The 22,695-nt window shown below is 33.2% G+C and overlaps 1 protein-coding gene across 2 annotated transcripts; it reads right to left on the bottom strand.

Moving 5' to 3' along the window:
* Positions 1-335: 335 nt before the first annotated feature.
* Positions 336-22,672, bottom strand: LOC114326337 (pachytene checkpoint protein 2 homolog). Of its 2 annotated transcripts, none has more exons than XM_028274670.2 (7): positions 22,506-22,672; positions 22,295-22,451; positions 14,060-14,254; positions 8,284-8,511; positions 4,615-4,741; positions 1,721-1,941; positions 336-691 (listed from the first exon to the last, which is right to left on the bottom strand). In XM_028274670.2, the coding sequence occupies exons 1-7, from the start codon at positions 22,547-22,549 to the stop codon at positions 416-418; spliced, it is 1,248 nt and encodes a 415-aa protein (XP_028130471.1). In that variant the 5' UTR covers positions 22,550-22,672; the 3' UTR covers positions 336-415. The 2 variants fall into 2 exon arrangements, with proteins under 2 accessions (XP_028130471.1, XP_028130472.1); XM_028274671.2 differs by having other exon boundaries at positions 22,295-22,448; positions 22,506-22,667.
* Between the last annotated feature and the right edge of the window lie 23 nt (positions 22,673-22,695).

Genomic DNA, 22,695 nt, shown 5'->3' with positions numbered 1-22,695 from the left:
TTTTATTAATGTTCCGGGCATATTTGAGAGGAAGCATAAGTCAATTATTATTATTGAAGTTGTCACCTAACTTTATCTGCAAAAATCCGAATACCACTTCTCACATCCAAAAATAGACGTATTTTTACAGGTTAGTCCTGGTCTATAAAGGAACGTGTTGGCCAAGAAAACAATTTTCCATTTTTTTTAGGATTATGGCACTAACGAAGTCGGGGACAATAAGGTAAAATAATTATAAAATTATTCTTAGGGAATTTTTAAGCAGTTGGTTGCACTGTTCAAATGTCACTGATGATGTGCAAACGACTTTTTTTAACGAAATAATGCATATAACGAACGAGTTACATTTTTATTATATGCTTTTATATACAAATGAATTTAAAAATAAATAATTATTAAATATATCTAATAACACTTATGTTAATTTTATTTGTTCGAAATACTTTCTTTCTAAAATTTCTTTGTGGACAGCTCTCTCCATCGCCTCCAAAAAGTCTCCTAGTTGTATTTGATCGCCTTCCAAAAACAAAGCGTGAGCCAAAAAGGGTATTTTTCTGAGAGATCTTCCGCTCAAACCTACACTTGTTTCGCATAGATCCAAAAGTTTCTTTAATTCTGGAGAATATTGCTTATCTTCATTACTAATGAGGTAATCCGTTGATTCTAGAGTATCGCCTGTAACTATTTTAGACTGAAACAAGTAAAAAGAGTAAATAACTACAAATATTTGAGAACCTGGGTAAATGAAAAAAATGACCAATATAGTGAAAACAGGAGACGCATTGAAATTGCAAGACAAGCATTTTTTGAAGTTATACTTCTTTACTATCGAGAGTGAAATATTATAATACTGGGCGCATGTGCACACAGACAGTATGTAGTTCGTTGCTAATCTTTCAAGATATGTATGTATCAGCGCCGTCAGCTCAAATAAGTCATTAAAAGGATATATTAGTGTTTTTGATTTGTCTTCCTCGGGAATAAGATATTTATAATAATAGTAAGTATATTTAAAGTATTTTTGTATACTTCACTTGGTCTATTAAATTTGTCAGTATGTATGGGAAATCTTGTAACCTGTCAAAGCAAAGGCAATATAGCTCAATGGTAGAGCATGTGACCGGAGATCGAGAGGTCCTGGGTTCAAATCCCGGACGATTCATATCTTTTTTATGTTTGGTATCGTTTTAATAAAAAAATTTTAAAAGTGGTAGGTAAGAAAGTTAGTTTAATATTTAAATAAAATATAAATAGCATGTTCAGTATATTTATTTCTTTGAAATTATATAATAGAAGTATAACTTCTTACGTGCGTAACAAGTACACACACATTCTTTTTTTTTATTGAAAGCTTTGTCAGAGCCAATTAGCCAGACTTTTTTATGATTGATTGCAGATTTATAGTAATAAATTTCTTATTTCATAACGTAAGTACTACAATATTATTTTTTTGATACAACATATTAATATTTTTTTAATTCTATTTTTGTGAAATATCAGTAATATTTTGTATTTTGACAACGGCACCCGATTTGAGCGTCGAAACGTTAATAAAATTATTTTTTCATTTTAATTGTGGCTTATTTCCCATATAAATAATTAATCATAAAAATGCCACAAGGAAATAGATTCAGAACAACATGAATCAATTGATATATGTAGACTTATAAAATAAAGTTCTTATCCTTCAAGACGTCTTAAACTAAACAAAAAATCTTACCTTTATCAATTCGTTAATGCAGGAGTAGTAAACTTTGTATATAGCATATTTCGAGGGATTCCCCAAGTGTTGCTTTATATCCGCTCTGTCGATAAAAGCTAAGTCTATGGCTTCAGTCATATTGGAAGTTGCGAATATTAACACGTTAGAGTGTTGTTTTATTTTATCTATTTGAGTAAGAAGAGCGTTCACTACACGGATTGAATCAGACGGCTCAGTACCTAAAACAAACAAATATATCTACAATGTTTGAGAGTTGTCAAATTTTCTTATGAGGACAACTTTTTCCAATAGAAATAAAAATAGATATTTATCGATTGGGCAGTATTCGTATGAGCTAAAAATGAAAATATACGAAGTAAATACTGGATGGTGATTCGTCAAATGGACTGTAGGAAACTCAAAGAGAAATTCTAATAATAACAGCATAGCCTCCCTTTTATACAGCTGACGCGGCCTTGGGCTTATAGCAGTATAGACTGCTATCTCTAGGGCCTATGGTATACAAGGAAGGTAACAGGGCCAGTGCTACGCTTCAACCGCCTATTATTACCCCTGGTTTTACCCAGAGAACTCATTTTATTCAGGCTGAGTCGACCTGGGGCCTATAAACATTTTAAAAATATCTAGTTCTCGACGGCGCTGGGATACGATCCCCGGCCGCATCTAAACATTCCGTATATGTATTTGGCACCTAGGAGTTTTCTGTTGGTTACTTGCGGCACGCGGCCATATTTCAACCAATAGGCGGCGAAGTGCCAAACACGTATACGGAATGTTATTCGGTGCGAAATTCATATACGGAATGTTAAATATTCGTAGGCGGAAAAAACAACTTTTTATTAGAGTTGATTAAAAGGAGATTTATTTTAAAATACTTTAATGTATTATTAAATAGAAATAAAACAATACCTAATTATAGTATTTGGAATGTTATTTGGTGCGAAATTCATATGCGAAATGTTTTCATAGACTAAAAAAGACGACTTTTTATTAAGTCAGTTAAACAAGACTGATTTTAAAATGTTTTGTTAATGTATTATTAAAGAAAATAAAACAATTATTATTACCTATATGGAATGTTATTTGGTCCGAAATAATGCGAATGGTATAGATTTGAGAGACATTATTTCTTTATTTGACTAAGGTTTCGCTTTCGCAGAATTTTTAATGACTTGTACGTGTTGTTTAATATGTTTAGATATGTTTCCGAGGCATAATCCTATTTCTATGAGCTGTATGGTTTTAAAGTCTATCAGTAGGGTGCTAACCTGGCTGTAGACCCCCTCCTCCTTTATCCGGGCTTGGGACCGGCAACAGCTCTGTCGAGCTACTCGATCACACCAAACAAAACTGCAGGAGGAGTTTTGACCACTCTGACGCAATATTGATAGCCCAAGATGAAGATAGTCTGCAAAGATTAGTCCACAGATTTAACATAAGAGCAAAAGAATTCAATATGACAATTTCATCTTAGAAAACCAAAACAATGGTAATCAGTAAAGAACCAATCAGATGTAAAATAGAAATTGATGGTATCAGTATTAAACAAGTAATGGAAGTAAAATACCTTTTGAATTACATTGTCAAGTTACGGAGACCTGGACAAAGAAGTGAGAAATCAAGTACAAAGAGCAAATAGACTGGCAGGATGCCTTAATAACACTATATGGCGAAACCGGCATATTAACACTGATATAAAGTCAAGAATTTCTAAAGCCAGTGTGAGACCAATAATGACATGCATCAGAAACAAGATCCGATAGAGCCACAACACAAAGACTACTGGAAACGGCAGAGATGAGAGTACTGAAAAGAATTACTGGAAATACACTAAGGGCCGGTTGTTCGAACGCTAATCAACAATGATCACTATCAAATATTTAATTACTGTCACCAACTGTCAATGTCAACTTTGGTTGGGTTGCTGAAACATAATTTATTGTAATTATGAGATTAGTTAATCAATTAACATAACAATTATTAACATAATTGATTAACTAATTTCATAATTGTAATCAATAATTATGTTTTCAGCAACCCAATCAAAGTTGACATTGACAGTTGTGACAGTAATTAAATATTTGATAATGATCATTGTTGATTAGCGTTCGAACAACCGGCCCTGAGAGATCGAAAGAGGAGTGAAGATATCAGAAGACAATGTAACGTACAGAGTATAAACGAATGGACACTAAATAGAAACAGAGAATGGAGCAACCACATAACCAGGATGGGGGGAGACACGTGTGGTCAAAATAGCAAGAGATAAATCACCAATCGATAGAAGAAGTATCGGCCGACCGCGCAAAAGATGGAGTGACAATCTTCCATAGAGGTATCAATCCGCCAATGAACAAGCAGAATTGCTTAAAAAGAGGAAGAAGAAATATGTTTCAGCTATTCAATTCTGTTGAAGTTTAGGGCTGTGTGCTACCAGCCGAAAATAGTCGCCTTTTTATCTACGAAGTAAGAACATTTAACATTCCGTATATGAATTTCGCACCAAATAACATTCCATATGATATAATTGTTTTATTTTTATTTAATAATACATTAACAAGTATTTTAAAATCAATCTCCTTTTAATCGACTCTAATAAAAAGTTTTTTCCTCCTACGAATATTTAACATTCCGTATATGAATTTCGCACCGAACAACATTCCGTATATGCGTTTGGCACCTCGCCGCGTATTGGTTGAAATATGACCGCGTGCCGCAAGTAACCAATAGAAAACTCCTAGGTGCCAAATGCATAATATAGGGAATGTTTAGATGCTCCCCGGCCTTCTGTGTGGAAGTCAGACATCTTACAGCCTGAGCTATCCGGCCCATTTTAAAAAAACGTTTTAAAAAATAGTGACAATATAGATTTTATTATATTATAACTTTACCTGATACACACTGATTCCTAGCGTGAGCAAGAGATTCAACTTCATCCATTAAAACACAGACGAGGATATCTTTATTTTCTATAAAATCGTTTATTTTGGAGAACATCTTATTGACTAACTTTCCACTCTGGAAGTAAAGAAACATTTTAATATTAATAATATATAAATAATAATAATAATCATCATAAGTAAGTAAGACCAGTAAATTACTTAAATATTTTCATTTCATTAGATTTCCAGAAAAACTGAATATCTGACAACAATGTAAATATCACCATATCGGCCTCATAACAAGACACTTACTCATTAAAACCTGTAGAGGCTATTTGTTTCCGAGATAATTGAACTGTTCCATATACAGTGCTTTTCAGATAAAACTATCCACCTTAAATAACTTTTGAACCACTGATTTTTAGAAAAAACGCAAAAACACGTCAAATAATACTTGAAGGGGGAGACATTATGCCATATTTAAGCATGACGGGAAAGGCACCCTCTCACCCCCCGTATCATCCCTTAATTTTTTTTAAATTACTACTAGATTTGGATTCTCCTCTTTGTACTGAGTTCACAAATGTATAACACTTGATGCTCAAAGTGATTAGTTTATGAGAAAAATAAATACAAAAGCAAGAAAACTGGATTGAAAAAAATTATTTTTTTAACAATTTTATTACATACAAACATTTAGAATGAACATTTCATTACCAAAAATTTTAACAATAATTATTCAAAATGATTTTTGAACGCTTGAATATTTATTATTGTTAAAATTTTTGAATAATTATTGTTAAAATTTTTGGTAGTGAAATGTTCACTCTAAATGTCATAAGATTGTTAAAAAAATCATTTTTATTCAATCCAGTTTTCTTGCATTTGTATTTATTTTTCTCATAAACTAATCACTTTAACCCTTCAACTTCTAGCGTTACCATACGGTAACGCTTATAAGGTTGTACATCAAGCGCCGCCATATATTTTTGAAGTTAGAAATTTGAACTCTGCGAGAGGGGATCCTTACTACATACGTATCGCTACTACTCGTTAGTACTAATTAGACGTTCGCAGCGGCTTGTTGTGCGTATCGAGCGATCGTTAAAAACGACTTTGTTTGCAAATCATGGATTATGGCGACCTTCGGTTACAGTAAGTAACTTTCAAACTCCTCCGTTTCCTTTTATTTGTTTATAATACGTACAAATTATAGGTTAAAGTGTACTTTATAGGATGGCCAATAATAATGTGTGCTAGTTTATTTTCAAATAATTAGTTAGGTTCGTTTTTTTCGCCTGTTACCATATGGTAACGCTAGCTGTTTATGGGAGTCAATTAAAAGATTGCGTGATTTTTTTCCAGGAGAGGTTTTACCTCTGTAGAAGAAGCTCTGCAAATGGTGTATGAAGATGACTTAGATGTTCAAGATATATTTATAGAACCTCCAGAGGCAAACGTTTTGACCGATGAAGATTCAGGCGACGAAGAGGAGGGGGGTTTAGTCGATAATCTTAGTGGTCAACAATTATTAGCTGGAGCAGAACTAAGAGTGAACCAAGCTATAAATGAAGAGCCAGACGAGCCTGTTCAAGGTAATGAAGGTCCGTATGTCAGACCAGGACAGGAAAAAATCACTTGGATAAAGAAGGGCGATATAATTCCAAATAAAAAAGCTTTTCCCGAACCTGATTACTCCAGATTTGAAAATCTAACAGATGTAGAAATTTTTGAGCAGTTTATTGATCAAGAAACTGTTGACTTACTTGTTGAGCAGTCTATAAAATATGCTATCTTTTTAAATCATTCAGATCCTAAAATCACTTCTGGGGAGATGAAATGCGCCATCGCCATCATGATTCTAAGTGGTTATCATGAATTGCCTGGAAAAGACATGTACTGGAGTACAGAAAAGGACTTGAACGTATCCATTGTCTCAGATCAGATGCCATGCGAAGAGATCGGTTTAGGCAGATTCTAAAATATCTACACTGTGCTGATAACACGAAACCTAATAATAATGACAAAATGTGGAAATTACGACCTCTCATGGATAAACTACAAGCAAATTTTATTAAAAATTTTGTTCCTGAACAACACCTAAATTTTGATGAATCCATGGTAAAATATTTTGGAAGACATCCCAGCAAACAATTCATACGAGGAAAACCAATCCGATTCGGCTACAAGGTATGGTGTTTGAATGCTGTGTCGGGGTATCTTGTAAATTTCGATGTATACCAAGGGAACAATCCTAGGGGAAATACTTTCTATGAAAATGGATTCGGGAAATGTGCAGCACCTCTTATCAACATGATTGACGACTTTTCCCCTAATGTGTCCAAACTTCCATTTCGATTTTATTTTGATAACCTTTTTACTGGTTTAAATATTTTACATTGCCTGAAACAACGCGGCTTTGATAGAACAGGAACAATCCGTGACAACCGTATCCCGAAAAGCTGTCCTTTACCTGCGAAAAATATGTTATCTAAATCTAATTCTCAGAAAAGGGGTGATTACGTATCAGCTATTGATAAAGAAGATGGAATCAATGTTGTGAAGTGGCTGGATAATAATGTTGTTAGCGTAGCCTCTACCTGTCATGGAGTAAATCCCACTTGTTTAGTGAAAAGATTCTCTCAGAAGGAAAAAAAAATTATACAGGTATCGCGTCCAACGCTTATAACCGAATACAACCGCTTTATGGGAGGAACCGACCTGATGGATGAAAATATTTCAAGATATTGTATATCCTTCAGAAGGAAAAAGTGGTGGTGGCCCATTTTTACTTGGTTGCTGGACACAAGTGTAGTAAATGCATGGTCTCTTAGGCGAAAATGCAGAAGCAAACCACCAATAAGTCAGCTAAATTACAGAAGACAAATCGTTTTGCATTATCTTGAGAAATACAAAACAGTTTCAAAAGGATCAGGAAGGCCATCTACATCTAAAAACAGCGTTACTCTAAATGCGTGTCTGATGATATTAGATATGACCAGGTTGACCATTTATTAGTTCCAACTAGGGATAAAAAAAGAAAACGTTGTGCCGGTGAAGGTTGCTCCTCAAGCATCCGAACAATGTGTTGTAAATGTAATGTTGGTATATGTATAGACTGTAACTATATTTTTCACACTAAATAAACATTTTTGACAGTTTGCAACAGATATTTGAATTTCTATTATTTTCTACATCACTAACGGCTAGTGTTACCATATGGTAACGGCACTTATATCGCAAAAAAAAATAAAAAAAAAATGTTAAAAAGTTATTGAAAGAGCCTAACTTAATCATAATAATTAGGAATTATAACCTGGCACAGCATATTTCTAGGAAAAAAAATTCCGCCGTTGAAGGGTTAAGCATAAAGTGTTATACATTTTTGAAATCAGGACAAAGAGTAGAATAAAAATATGAAATAAAAAAAGGGGTAGTAATTTAAAAAAATTTAAGGGATGATACGGGAGTGAGAGGGTGCATTTCCCGGCAAGCTTAAATATGGCATAATGTCTCCCCCTTCAATTATTATTTGACGTGTTTTTGCGTTTTTTTCTAAAAATCAGTGGTTCAGAAGTTATTTAAGGTGGATAGTTTTATCTGAAGAGCACTGTATAAAATTCACGCTATATGAATTCTAATATAAATAACTAAATTTTTCATAATTACCAAACTTACCTCTGAAAACCACTTCGAAAATAAGCTATGACTATTAATTTCAATCAAAACCCCAGATCCGAATCTCTTACCCATTCGAATTGTAAGTTTCTGCGCTAGCGCTTTACAAAGCGAAGTTTTTCCGGTGCCTGGAGGACCGTGGAGTAAAATGACTCTGTTGCAGCTTATTATGTTCTGATCGACTCCTTTATCAGAGAATTCCATCATGGTTTGAGCATATTTTAAGAGCTAAAATATATTGGATTAGGATTAGATATTAGGAAAAAAATGCTGTGTCTGTGATGGGTATATACACTGGGGTGCAAAATTAACCGGACACCTTAAGAATGGGTCATTTTTTATGTCTAGAATTTCCTAAACCTGTTGTCCGATTTAAGTGATTTTTTAATATACAGAGTGAGTCACCACTAACGGGACGGAAGATTACAGCGAAATGGTAAAAGATTTGAGAAAAATTTAAATTGAATAGTTTGTAAGTTGATAAAATCTACATTTTAAAATTATTTTGGAATATACAGGGTACGCCAATAAATGGCGACGTATCAAAGTTATATTTTTTCTTATGGAACACCCTGTATTTTATTGCATTTTTTAATTATCCGCAAAAAATAAGGTATAGTTTCATAAGGCTTCCCTATACCTATGTACAGAGTGTTCTGAGTTATCTTGACTTTTCTTAAAATGTGAAGTTTAAAAAAAAAGCTTATTCTCAAGTTATTTAAGAAATTATCGAAACATTACTTTTACATCTAAATAGTTGGATAATGGTTGAATGTATTCCATGATTAATTATTATACATTTGTCTACAGGGTGTTCAAAATTTACAGTTTCATTATTGGAGTATTCAATGTGTCACATGATTCTTATTTTAAATGGAACACCATGTATATTAATAAATAATTATACTAAACAAATTTACCTCTTTCGAATGGTATATGGATGTCCTATACCTAGGTGTCATAGTTTTTGCGTAATTTACAATTATTTAAATTCTTAATCTGTAAATCGATATTAAAAAAAAATGTAGTTAATTAATGTCATTGTATGACATTGTCAGTTTATGACAGTACGGTCTGGTAATTATCAAAACTATAAATATCCGTGTATGAAATTAAATTTTTTTTTTAATTAAAAATGGCTTTGGCAGGGCCAATTACATTCAAATTTAATTTTTCCTAAAAATGAATAATCACGCTATCTATGAAAGAGTAGACATGCTACTTTGCATTGGGGAATATTTTTAAAATTGTCTCTTAGCTTCTAAAGTTTACGCTTAAAAGTATCCTGATAGAAGACACACAAAAAGGACGTTTTTAAGAGATTTCTCGATAGATTCTGTGCTAATGGTATTGTTGCATAGATACGAAAAGTTAAATAAAAATAAACCAATTATTTTTGATGACGTTAACGAACTTGATGTACTGCTTTCTGTTACGGAAAACCCAAATACTAGTACGAGAAAAATTTCGGGTCGATTGGAAATCAGTCAAAGGAGTGTATGTAGAATATATAAGAAAAACCACTACCATCCGCATAAAACTCAACTACAACAGCATTAGACAGAACAGGAACGTTTAACTTTTCGTTTATAGACTTTAGAATTTGGAGAAGATCCTGATTTTTTTAAGAATGTATTGTGTACAGACGAATCTACCTACTTTTTATAATAATCGTCTAGTTAATAGACATAGCTTTCACTTTATTATGATACAGGAAACAAACATTTTACTGTTGATCGCCAACACCGCTGAAGTCTTAATGTTTGGGGCAGTATTCTGAGCGAGTACGTTATCGACCCATATTTTGTTGACGAAAATCTGAATTGAGCAACTTTTTTAAATTTCTTAAAACAAGTTTTTTGGATCCTTCTTAAAACCTTCCACTTAGTGTGCGAACAAACATGTGGCTCCAATTGAACGGAGCTGCTGCTTATTTCTGACGTTATGTTAACAACAACCTCAACATGAAATTTAGAAATAAATGGATATAGAGATTCGGTCCATATATTTGGCCACCTAGGTCACCGATTGACCAAGATGAATTTTTTTAAATGGGGTTATATTAAAAATATTGTAAATGCTACACTTCCTACCCTACTACCTCAGATGATATTTTTATGAAATTAAGAATTTCGAACGTTTTTGCTTCTATAGCACCAGCTATGTAAATAATGTAAACAACTCATTTAAAATCGCTTGTTGTATAAACATTTTGAATGTGTACCTATTACATAAGTGATTAATATCCATGGTGTTCTGTAACTGTAAATTTTGAACACCCTGTAAATAAATGTGTAATAATCAATCATGGGATGCATTAATTATAAGGTTATTACCAGACCGTATTGTCATAAAATGACAATGTCATACAATGACATTAATTAACTTCATCTTTTGTTTTAAAATCGATTTGACACTTAGGTATAGGACATCCATATACCATTCGAAAGAGGTAAATTTGTTTAGTATAATTGTTTATTAATATACATGGTGTTCCATTTAAAATAAGCATCATATGACACATTGAATAGTCCAATAATGGAACTGTAAATTTGGAACACCCTGTAGATAAATGTGTAATAATTAATCATGGAATACATTTAACCAATATCAAACTATTTAGATGTAAAAGTAGTATTTTTATAATTTCTTAAATAACTTGAGAATAAGCCTTCTTTTAAAACTTTACATTTTAAGAAAAGTCAGCATAACTCAGAACACTCTGTACATAGGTATAGGGAAGCCTTATGGAACTATACCTTATTTTTTGCGGACAATTAAAAAATGCAATAAAATACAGGGTGTTCCATAAGAAAAAATATAACTTTGATACGCCGCCATTTATTGGGACACCCTGTATATTTCAAAATAATTTTAAAATGTAGCTTTTATCAACTTTCAAACTATTAATTTAAAAAAATTTTCAAATCTTTTACCATTTCGCTGTAATCTTCCGTCCCGTTAGTGGTGACTCACCCTGTATTATAGCCTTATTCTTTAACAATATCGCTGTAATAGTATTGTTGCTAACAGATCAATTTTCATTGTATACCGCATCGCATATAAAGTTCGCATCGCCCTGTCGAATATTCTAGCATTTATAAAACACTGAAATTAAAACCCAACTATATACCCGTATTATACTACCCGTATGCCAATAGTGAATATTAAAATCTTACTTGTGTGTCAAAAAATGTACAATAACTACGTCTTAAAACACACCAAATTTCATTTGCATATCTCAACCGGTTTTACGGCAATAAATAAATCGTCAGTTTGTAAGAAACATTTCAACACCCTCTATCTCTGTCTAACTGTCATTATTTTGTCATGTAGAATTACCCCTTGAAGTTTGCCACACTTATTTTAAAAAAACACTGTATATTGATGAAAAACATGGCTAATTGTTAAAGTACCTAACTTTTTTATGGTCCAACATAACCGAATTAATCAAAAAATAGAATGTTGAGAAAACATGAGGCTATAGTTGGGTTTTAATTTGAGTATTTTATAAATTCTAGAATATTCTACAGGGTGATGCGAAGTTTGAGAAAAAAAACACAGTTTCATTGGTACACCCGGTATACAATCAAAATTTAACTGTTTAGCAACAATATTATTAGAGCGATATTGTTAAAGAATAAGGCTATAACATATTAAAAAAGAATGTGTGTGTACTTGTGTATAGGTCTTACTTTGTAAGAAGTTATACTTCTAAATATGATTTCAATGAAATAAATATACTTTCGGACAGTTTATTTGTATTTTATTTAAAGATTAAATTAATTTTTACTTACTACTTTCCAAAAATTTTTATTAAAACAATACCAAAAATTAAAAAAAGATTAGAAAACACCAGGATCTGAACCGGAGACCTCTTGATCTCCAGCCCAACGCTCTACCACTGAGATATATGCTGTGAGATCGTAGGTAGAGGGGATAATTAAAAAGTCGCGAGCACCAGTAATGACAAGTCTGTAAACCTTTACCGGAAATTTGACATAAATGTCAAAGTGATTAATTTAAAACATTGAAATTAAAAACATTAATAGGAAATAATATTAGTTGGTCAAAGCTCTGGTGTATATTTTTACCTTAAATATACTTACGTTTTAAATACTGAATTTAAGTTTTTTTAATATTTCGTAATATGTATATATTAATCTAAGCGCCATCTACACGATAATTGTGAAAGTATCTGAAGTAAGAAATTAATATTTCATTAATAGAACGTTAAAATGATTAGCAAAATCTTTAAAAAATCGATTACAAATTAATTACTGTTTTGCGTTGTAAATATTAAGCGATAACAATTAAATAATAAATTTAAAAATTACCGGTGAAAGTTGCATTAGTAATCCGCTATAAGCGACACCAGCGAAGCTCAGAGCGTATACCCTTTTGTTTATACGGACTACAAGATTTCTCAGACATAGTGACAAACATACGAAGTGAATTATAAAATACTTTAAATCTTGCTTAACTAATTCCCGAGGTAGGCAAGTCCAAATACACAAAAATTATAATAATAGTTATTTATGATATAAATGTTAAAAGCACAATTTTAAGGCACATATGTGAAAGATTCACATGAGTGCTTTAAAAATGTACTTTTTAACACCTATATCATACAATATTTTTTCCACAAACGTCTTATATACCAGCAATTATAATTTATTCATTCTCAATTACAGGAAAATATCTACAAAAACTTTTACTTGAACTTGACTGACATTCCATTTTTATATTTTTCTTGACATTACGTCAAAACTGCACTATACTGTCAATACGTAAATCATAACAACTATAGAATAACATCTACTTCTATTGTTGTATATTCTAACAAATTTTAATAGTTTTTTCTACAAACGTGTTAAAAATGCAATAATACAGTTTAAATTAAATTAAAAAAAAACCTTTTAAACCACCTTTTTCAAATTGCGCAAGTTGTATTATTAATATTAATGTAGGGACTAATTATTACGTGTATTATTAATAATAATGGAGGGACCGCAGACGTTCGGATACAATTAGCGTCTCTCTGCAAAGACAATGACGTCGACTTTGCAAAGTAACAAGACACTTACTCAACACACACACTACACATTACACCTGAGTTGGTGATAAGTTATACAATTACGTGGCTAAAGGTTCTAGTTCTAAACCAAGGCCAGAATCAGAGAAAAACAATATTAATGTTAATAAATGAAATATAAATATTTTGACGTTTCACAATTTGACAATTCACTTTTAACTGCAGTGCCTTAAAATTTTTAAAGGACTGGTGCTTTAAAGTAGCATTTTTAACGCTCCTATGGAGTGCTATAAATTGCATTTTTAACACGTTTATAGAAAAATATATTTTTCTGGACACCTTTTCTGGACTGATACATACATAAATTAAAACATTTAGTAACGAACTCCATACTGTCTGTGTGCGCATGCGCGCAAATCAATAAAATTTCACCCTCAATCGCGCGATTGCGCCTAAAGAAGTATAACTTCAAAAATCACTTAAATCGGACAACAGGTTTAGGAAATTAGAGACATCAGAAGTGACCCATTTTTAAGGTTTCCGGGTAATTTTGCTACTCAGTGTAGTATTCCGGTAATCTCGCACAATAATTTTACTTATTACTCTCTCTTATACACACGTGCATACTCTCTCAATTTATCATTCATTAGGTTTATGTCAAAAATAATAGAAAATTACTTCATCCCATTGAAGAGACCTATATAACATATTGCCAATCCCTACTCAATGAAATTGACTTACATTCTGTTTAATACTATGATCATAATACAAATTTTCCCATAAATTAAAGAGAGATTCAGACGGAAGCATTAGTTGTGTGGATATCGTGACTTCTTCTTCACCATCTTCTTCATTTTGTAAGAGAGGTCCTTCAGCATCTAGTTTATAAACGAACCAGTTGATGTTTAAGTTGTTAAAGTCTACAAAGGATTTATCCTAAAACAAAACAAAATAGTAAAATGTCTCAATAAACAAAATAAGTGTAAAAACAGTGTTTTGAATATTTGTGAGGACTGAAATATTAGGACTTTAAAAACAATAATATGCCCAGTGCTCACACACAGATTTGAAACATGGGCTATAACGACTTGAGATGAAGAGTAACTATGAATCTATTTATTTATCTAATAACAGAATCCATTTACAAAAGTTGTAGCAAAGCAAGGATTGACATGTAAAAGAGATCACTTATAAGATAACTTTTAGTTCTTTTTTAAATAAACCAATTTTAGAGTCAAAAATATTGTTTTCATTCTGGTGGGATGTAGAATAGCATTATGTTGTTTTATATGCCATTAGAGTGAAAACTGGGGTGTAATGCTAGTTCGCCTCCATGTGGTGCACCCTGGGTAACGCTAAATGAACTAGCAAAAATTTGGCGGCAGACGAACGAAAAACAAAAACAATATCCTGCCAACATCACAGATCACAAACAGAAATCTTATCTATACGTAAACATACGATGGGAACAAATAAAGGTTCTTCTCAGAACCAACTGACTAGAGATCTCGGACCGTGTATCCGAGTCTGTCACCTTAACATCGAGGGCATAAGCCAGGCAAAATGCCAAGTGTTGCAAAAAATCCTACACGATAACGACATTGACCTGGTTGCCATACAAGAGACCCATACTGAAGACAAAGTACAGCTTGATTTAAGGGGAAAGATACCTGGCTACGATTTACTGGGAGCCACCTATGATAAACATTACGGCGTCGCAACCTACATTCGCTGCAATATAGAAAATGGTTTCCTACTTTCTGCTTCCAATGAAAATAATATACATGAAGTAGTCACCAAGATTGGAGATATTACCGTAGTTAACATATACAAACCTCCAGCCACTACATGGAACCCAGAAGTGCTAAAGACTCATCCACATCCTACTATATACATCGGCGACTTCAACAGCCACCACGAAATGTGAAAGTACACCACGAATGATGAAAATGGGGAGGCACTAGTAGAATGGTCCGAAGAGCAAAACACATATCTAGTTTTTGATGCCAAAGACAGAGGAACATTTAAAGCAGCTGCATGGAGAAAAGAATATAACCCAGACCTATGTTTTGTCTCAAAAGATACCAATGACAGACCACTAACAACTGCGAGAAGTGTCCTTGCAGACTTCCCACATACTCAACATCGTCCGGTGCTTATCACCATCGGAATATCAATTCCAATAATTAGATCATATCCTCGACCCAGGTGGAATCTTAGAAAAGCAAACTGGAAGAAGTTCTCTGAACAACTAGACCGGACCTTGAGCTGGGTCCCTCCAACCAGGCACTGCCAAGAAAACCATCCCTAGGGGGTATCGCAAAGAATATGTGCCTGGATGGACTGAAACATGTGAAGACTTATACACGAAGTTTCTCGAAAGTGGTGACCGAGAAATAGCCGATGAGCTTTTACACAACATCGATACAGCTAGACGCCAAAAATGGATAAAGACTATCGAAAACCTTGACTTCAAAAAATCAAGCCGGCAGGCATGGTCCTTGTTGCGGAAAATTGGAGGAGCTAACCAGCTGGAATCCAGAGAGTCTAAAATGTCTCCTAACAAGGTTGCCTCCCATATAGTATCTCTATCCAGAGCTCCACGAGATCGAACACATACTACCAACGTGAAAAGAGACTTAAGGGCATTAAAACAAATGAACAGAACGAACTCCGAATATTCAGCGAAAATACTTATTTCTGAAATCACACATGCGCTGAAAGAAATGAAATCAGGTAAAGCACCTGGCTTTGATGGTATCCATCCAGAGTTCTTGATACACAGTGGTGCATACACGAAACAGTGGCTTGCAATGTTCTTTAATGATATACTTCAGTCAGGTAACATTCCTTTCTCACTTAAGCGAACAAAGATAATTGCAATTCCGAAACCGGGCAAATCAAACGATAAGCCAGAAAACTACCGCCCCATAGCTCTACTCAGCATGGTATATAAACTATTAGAAAAGCTTCTCCTCAACAGAATTAGTCACAGGATACTAGAAAATGTCCCCATTGAACAAGCTGGCTTCCGCCCTCATCGAAGCTGTACGGACCAAGTGCTGTCATTAACAACTTTTATAGAAGCTAGTTTTCAAAAGAAACAAAAGACAGCAACAGTATTTATAGATCTAACAGCAGCATACGATACTGTTTGGAGACAGGGATTAATATATAAACTGGCCCGCATTATCCCTTGCAGAAAGATAATTAACCTCATTGACAACATGCTGACCAACAGAGCCTTCCAGGTTATAATGGGAAAGGAGACGAGTAGACAGATGAAACTTAACAATGGTCTTCCACAGGGTTCTGTCCTTGCCCCTTTACTTTTCAGCCTCTATATTGCTGACATGCCTGAAACCGAATCTCGGAAGTTTGGATATGCTGACGACTGGACCCTTGCAACAAGCCACCAATCTTTAGAAACTACAGAAATCACTCTCACGAATGACTTATCCATCCTCAGCGAATACCTTAAGAAATGGAGACTACAGCCAAGTACTACAAAAACTGAAGTATCAGCTTTTCATCTAAACAACAAGTTGGCAAACAGAGAATTGCGAGTGTATTTTAATAACAAGCTGTTAAAACACAATAAATACCCGAAATACCTTGGGGTTACTCTAGACAGAACGCTCACATTCAGAGAACACCTGACGAAAACAGCAGCAAAATTGAAAACACGCAACAATATAATACAGAAACTCTGCGGCACTACATGGGGGTCCACAGCATCAACATTAAGATCCTCTGCTCTTGGCCTGATATATCCGGTGGCAGAATACTGTGCTCCAGTGTGGCTAAATAGCAGGCATACCCACCTGGTCGACACCCAACTAAACCGTACTATGCGTATGATAACAGGCACAATTAAGCCCACCCCTACAATGTGGCTACCTACCCTTAGTAATATAGCACCACCCAACCTACGCCGCGAACATGCATTGGTTAAAGAATATAACAAAATAATGGACAGTCACCAGCTTAATCGAATTTGGTTTGGGCAGCCCTTAATCGAATTCGAACAAACTGGAAGATGCGCCGACTCCCTCCACAGATGGGGTAAACTCCCCTCGCCTTCTTGTGACTGCGGCGCTGCAAGACAGACGATCAGTCACATTGTTCAGGACTGCCCACGCAGAGCATACACAGGCGACCCTATAGACTTTGTAATGGCAACCGAAGGGTCAATCGAATATATAAAAAAATTGGACATCTGTTTGTGATGCATTGTATAATGCATAAATCTAAATATATTCTGTGATATACTTAAGCCATACGCTAAATAAAAATAAATAGAGTGAAAACTTAGTCTTTTTGCTAGCAGTTGCCGCTAGGGCATCTATGCCATTTCGTTCGTTGCAATCCAGGACTGCACGCTGGGGTTTGTTTTGGTTGGATCAGGGAGAGCAGCATATGTGCCTCCTGATGAGAGACTAATAAGTTTCGAAACCGGTAGAGGTGCTTGCTGCACTCTCTGATTGTACTAGAATATGGTTAGGCTGTATTTTCGTTTTGCAACGAAATTGAAAATGGTTATTATTTTTTTTTTCAAAAATATTTATTTGTCGTGGCGCACCTAGAATTTTCCTCTGGGAGGGGTTGACTTGGGCACCGAAATTTTTTTGTATTGTCTGTGAAAGACAAGTTGCATTTTTCTACTATTCCTTACATATATTTCTATATGCTCTGGGAGGAGTTTTAAACCCCCCTACCCACCTGGGTGCGCCACTGTCTTGGCAGGCTTTTAGCACTCTGGACCAATCATATAGTCGGTTTATTGATACCATAAATTAGTGTGATGAAATGGCACTTAGAAGATTTCTGATTGTCTATTGTTTAAGACCAACGAGTGATAACAATTGAAGATAATCTATAATAGCATTAATGACTTTGTGTAGCAAACATAAATCTAGCAATGTATTCCTTGACTCAAGTTTTGGTAAATCAAGACTGTCTAGTACCCACTGATAGTCATATTCCTCTCTCTGGTATGGACTCCTAAAAGCTGCTATTCTCAAAAATGTATTTTATACCATTTCAATCTGTTCAATGTAACAGTTGTATGATGGCGACTATACAATTGATCCAAACTCCTAGAATGGACCTAACGAGACCACAATAAAGTCTTCTAAATGTGAACAAAGACAGGTCTACAGATGTGGGATGCATAAATCCTATTATAAATCATATTATCATAATCATATTATGCATAAATCATATTACTTTCATCACCTTGTTTGTTACTTGATTGATGTGGCTTGAGAATGACAGTTTTCATCAGATTCTTAAGTCTGATATAAATCTTTGAAAAAAAGTATTAATTTAAGACATATATGGTAAAGTTAATGAAGAGGGTCTTTGGAGAACACAATATAATGTCAAACTCTATAAACAATTTAATGATGTAGATATTGTGAAAACCATTAAAAATAAACCACCTAATAAGGGTGGGCTAAGTTATGCAGATGGATGAAAGTGATCCTGCTAAAATAACTATGCTAAATAGGCTGGACGGGAGAAGAAGAAGGAAGCGACCTAAACTGAGATATCTGAATGATGTGCAGGAAGATTTAAGGGAGATTGGAGAGTAAGGGGTTGGAGAAGATAGACACTCATTAGGGAAGGGAGGACAACACTCACAAAGGTTTAGAGCGTCAACTGATGGCAATGACATATTTTTTGTAATTTATAATGATATCCGAGTTTTTGCTAGATGGGTTAATATGATGTATCTATCTCTAACTTCCAATAAACTTTACTCAATTTGCTTCTCTACAGATAAAAATCAAAGAACCAGTTTAAGCTCTTCTTACAATAAAAAAATGAATGCCTGTTTGCACCAACAGATTTTAAGCTTAAGACGAGTTTACGAAAGATATGCATTACTAGGGCAGTCAATGAGGGTATGTGGCTCCGAATTCTATACTATATCGATTTACATGATATTTTCACAGTAAGTAGGGAATAGCCCAAGAAACAAAGTCTGCCCTATGCCGATGTGTGCTTTTGTCTTGGGGGCGGTTCCCGCCCCTTCTCGGGGATGGAAAATTTTTTGCCTTAACTACGGAAGTTGCTAGAGAACCTAATACTAAGCAAAAACTGTTCTATAATGTTTTTTTTCGAAAACTCAATACTTATTGAGTTATTCCTGGTTGAAAATCGGCCATTTTCATTGAAACATAACACCTTTTCAAACGGTTTTTTGCGAATACCTTAAAAACTATGCATCTAACTAAAAAAACTATATAAAACATTTTTGTAGCTTATAAAATAACAGAGATTCTTTCCTTTATGAGTCTTCTAGTTATAACACAAAAAGAGACATATGGTAAGTGAAAAACTTGTTTTCTTGGTGCATGTTCAAATCTGTGTATTTAACTTGAAATAACAGAGAAGCAGTTGATTTTAGGTGTGTAATGCTACCAATAACTTTTGTTGTGCTTGAAAACACCTTCAAAATAAGCAATATTAAATGTCAATTACATTCAAACTATGCGAGATAAACTGTAAAAAATTTGATGACTAACATATTTTAAGAAAAAAATGAAAAGTATATTTAACCCCTCATCCACAAGAATTTAAATGCATCGTTTTCCTTCTACAATACATTTTACTATAGTGTTCTTTTATGTTCAAAAAGTTGGGTGGGTTTAAAATGAATGATTTCAAATTATTGAGCGCATTTTTGAATTTTCTTAAAAATCTTCCTATTTCTCCATGTAACTCGAAAATGATAAGAGATGCCAAAAAAAAAAGATGCCATACAAAAATGTAGGTTTCTTCTAGATAAACATTTTGATTTTATTTTTATAACAGTATATCTTATCATTTTCAAGTTACATGGAGAAAAAGGAAGATTTTTAAGAAAATTTAAATAATCGCTCTATAATTTGATCTTATTTTTTTTTAAACCATTCATTTTAAACCTGCTCAACTTTTTGAACATAAAAATAACACTGTAGTAAAATGTATTGTAGAAGAAAAACGATGCATTTAAATTCTTGTGGATGGGGGGTTAAATATACTTCTCAATTTTTTCTTAAAATTCGTTAGTCATCAATTTTTGCAGCATATCTCGCTTAGTTTGAATTTAATCGACATTTAATATTGCTTATTTGAAAGGACTTTTCAAGCACAATAAAAGGTATTGGTAGCATTATACACCTAAAATTGACTGTTTCTCTGTTATTTCAAGTTGAATACACTGATTTGAACATGCACCAAAAAACAAACTCTTTTACCTACCATATCTCTTTTTGTGTTATAACTAGAAGATTGAAGAAGGAACGAATCTGTTTTTTTATGAGCTACAAAAATTTTTCATATAATTTTTTTAGTTAGATGTATTGTTTTTAAGGTATTCGCAAAAAACCGTTTGAAAAGGTGTTATATTTCAATGAAAATGGCCAATTTTCAACCACAAATAACTCAAAAAGTATCGAGTTTTCGAAAAAAAAAGAATGTGTGTGTACTTTGTACGCACGTAAGAAGTTATACTTCTATTATATGATTTAAACGAAATTAATATACTTTTTATTTATATTTTGTTTAAATATTAAACTAATTTATACTTACTACTTCTCAAACATTTTTATTAGAACAGTGCCAAAAATTAAAATAATAAAAGAATAAAACACACACAAACACATTAAACAAGCCACAAATGATGTCTGAACATTAATTGTCGAAAATTTTTTTAACTAAATACGTATTTTCTGAAAATACAATTATATAATAAATATACTTACAATCATAAAATGTATTAAAAAAACAAAAAAGAAAGCTTCTATTGCGACTCGAACCAGCGCTGATAAGAGCGGTTGGTATTGGAATTCATTCGCCTTCTCCGCTTAGCCACGGACACTATGTGTCATTATTTACGAAGATCGACTAACTAAACGGATTAAACTTGTGATATTTTGATATTTTGAAAATTGATCAAATTATTTTAATTTTGAATTGAAATGATTTAGAATTGAAAAAATACAACAAAACATAGAGTAAAAAAACAATATATTAGGTGAATATTGATAGAAATTTTGATGGTAATCAAATTATATAAATAAAAGTATTACATACTATGTATTTTGGCAGATCAAATAGGTAGGTTTATACCCATGATACATTAACAATTATTACGTACCTGTTGCTTTTAAAAACTATTTAAAAGTCACTACAATATTATAAACTTTTTTGTTTCTGTCCTCACAACAATAAAACTAATATATTATACATTTGTTTACCTTTACCTCCAAACCACAGCTGCCATATCGGATAATTTTTGACATGTCATTTGAACATCCAATCAGAACAAAGTTATAATGCGCATGCGCCGGGCTGATAGGTTTTAACATATAAAAAAATCACCCTCTATCGCCGGTAAAGAAGTATAACTTCAAAAATTATAGAACAGTTTTTGCTTAGAATTAGGTTCTCTAGCAACTTCCGTAGTTGTTTAATCAAAAAATTTTCCACCCCCGAGAAGGGTGGGAACCTCCCCCAAGACAAAAGCACACATCGACATAGGGTAGACTTTAAATTAGGGAGATATTTTCAGACTATTCCCAAAATTTCATTAAAATTCATGCAGTAGGATAGAATTCGGAGGTAATAACCTATTCTTGCTCTCATTGACTGGCATATACACCAGTGAGTATTAGATCAATTTTTAGGTTGTCACAATGGATTGCCACATGGATTGGATCGATAAGAATCGATCCAGCCTCGAAATTATTATGGTGCAAAGTAAGTGAGACTTAAAGCGGCCTATCTATAAGCTGAGCTGAGCTTAAGATTTGTTGGTGCAACCAGCCCTAAAATCTGTGAATTCAATAAAAGATCTTTAATAAGGAATATTGTAGAAAAGACCCATAAAATATTTTATTCTATGCTATACAATTATTCTTTCAAAGGATTCTGTTCAATATTCCACTACTACTTAAAAATATTAGTACTCCTTTGGAAACTTACATAACCTGCAATCTCTCCTATTATAACTGTCTTAACAACCCCATGAAGAATGTTTGTATTTTCGCGTTCAAAATTTATTACACTATTCGGACGAAAAATCTTATTTTTCAAATAGTTTTCCACTACGGCAACTATTGATTTCTTGGTGGTATTGCTACTAAAAAATAAATCAAATAAATTATTTTTTTAACACAAGTATTGTGATACAGACTTGTATTCAGTGAGTATAATTTCGACATCTACACTTTTATCCATTTTATTGTTTTATTTTATTATTAACAATTACTTAATTTAATTATTTCTAATAGTTTAAATTTTCTATGCTAAAACTAAATTTTAAACTTTTATTTGTCGTTTTTATCAGGGCAGCCAATATTAAAAATAAAATTATCAGTTGACAA

The sequence above is a fragment of the Diabrotica virgifera genome, chromosome 6, assembly GCF_917563875.1.
Source record: "Diabrotica virgifera virgifera chromosome 6, PGI_DIABVI_V3a".
In the NCBI taxonomy this organism is placed as follows: Eukaryota; Metazoa; Arthropoda; class Insecta; order Coleoptera; family Chrysomelidae; genus Diabrotica; species Diabrotica virgifera.
Note: the sequence above shows the minus strand (reverse complement) of the source record. Positions and strands in the feature narration are given on the sequence as shown.

What these genes read in the sequence shown, in the direction of transcription:
- LOC114326337 (XM_028274670.2), bottom strand. Translation starts at nt 22,549, where the DNA reads ATGGATAAAAGTGTAGATGTCGAAATTATACTCACTGAATACAA. An exon ending in ATCATAGTATTAAACAGAAT is followed by an intron (nt 8,512 to 14,059) that starts GTAAGTCAATTT and finishes AATATATTTTAG; the next exon opens with CTCTTAAAATATGCTCAAAC. An exon ending in TTTCGAAGTGGTTTTCAGAG is followed by an intron (nt 4,742 to 8,283) that starts GTAAGTTTGGTA and finishes CTTTACTTCCAG; the next exon opens with AGTGGAAAGTTAGTCAATAA.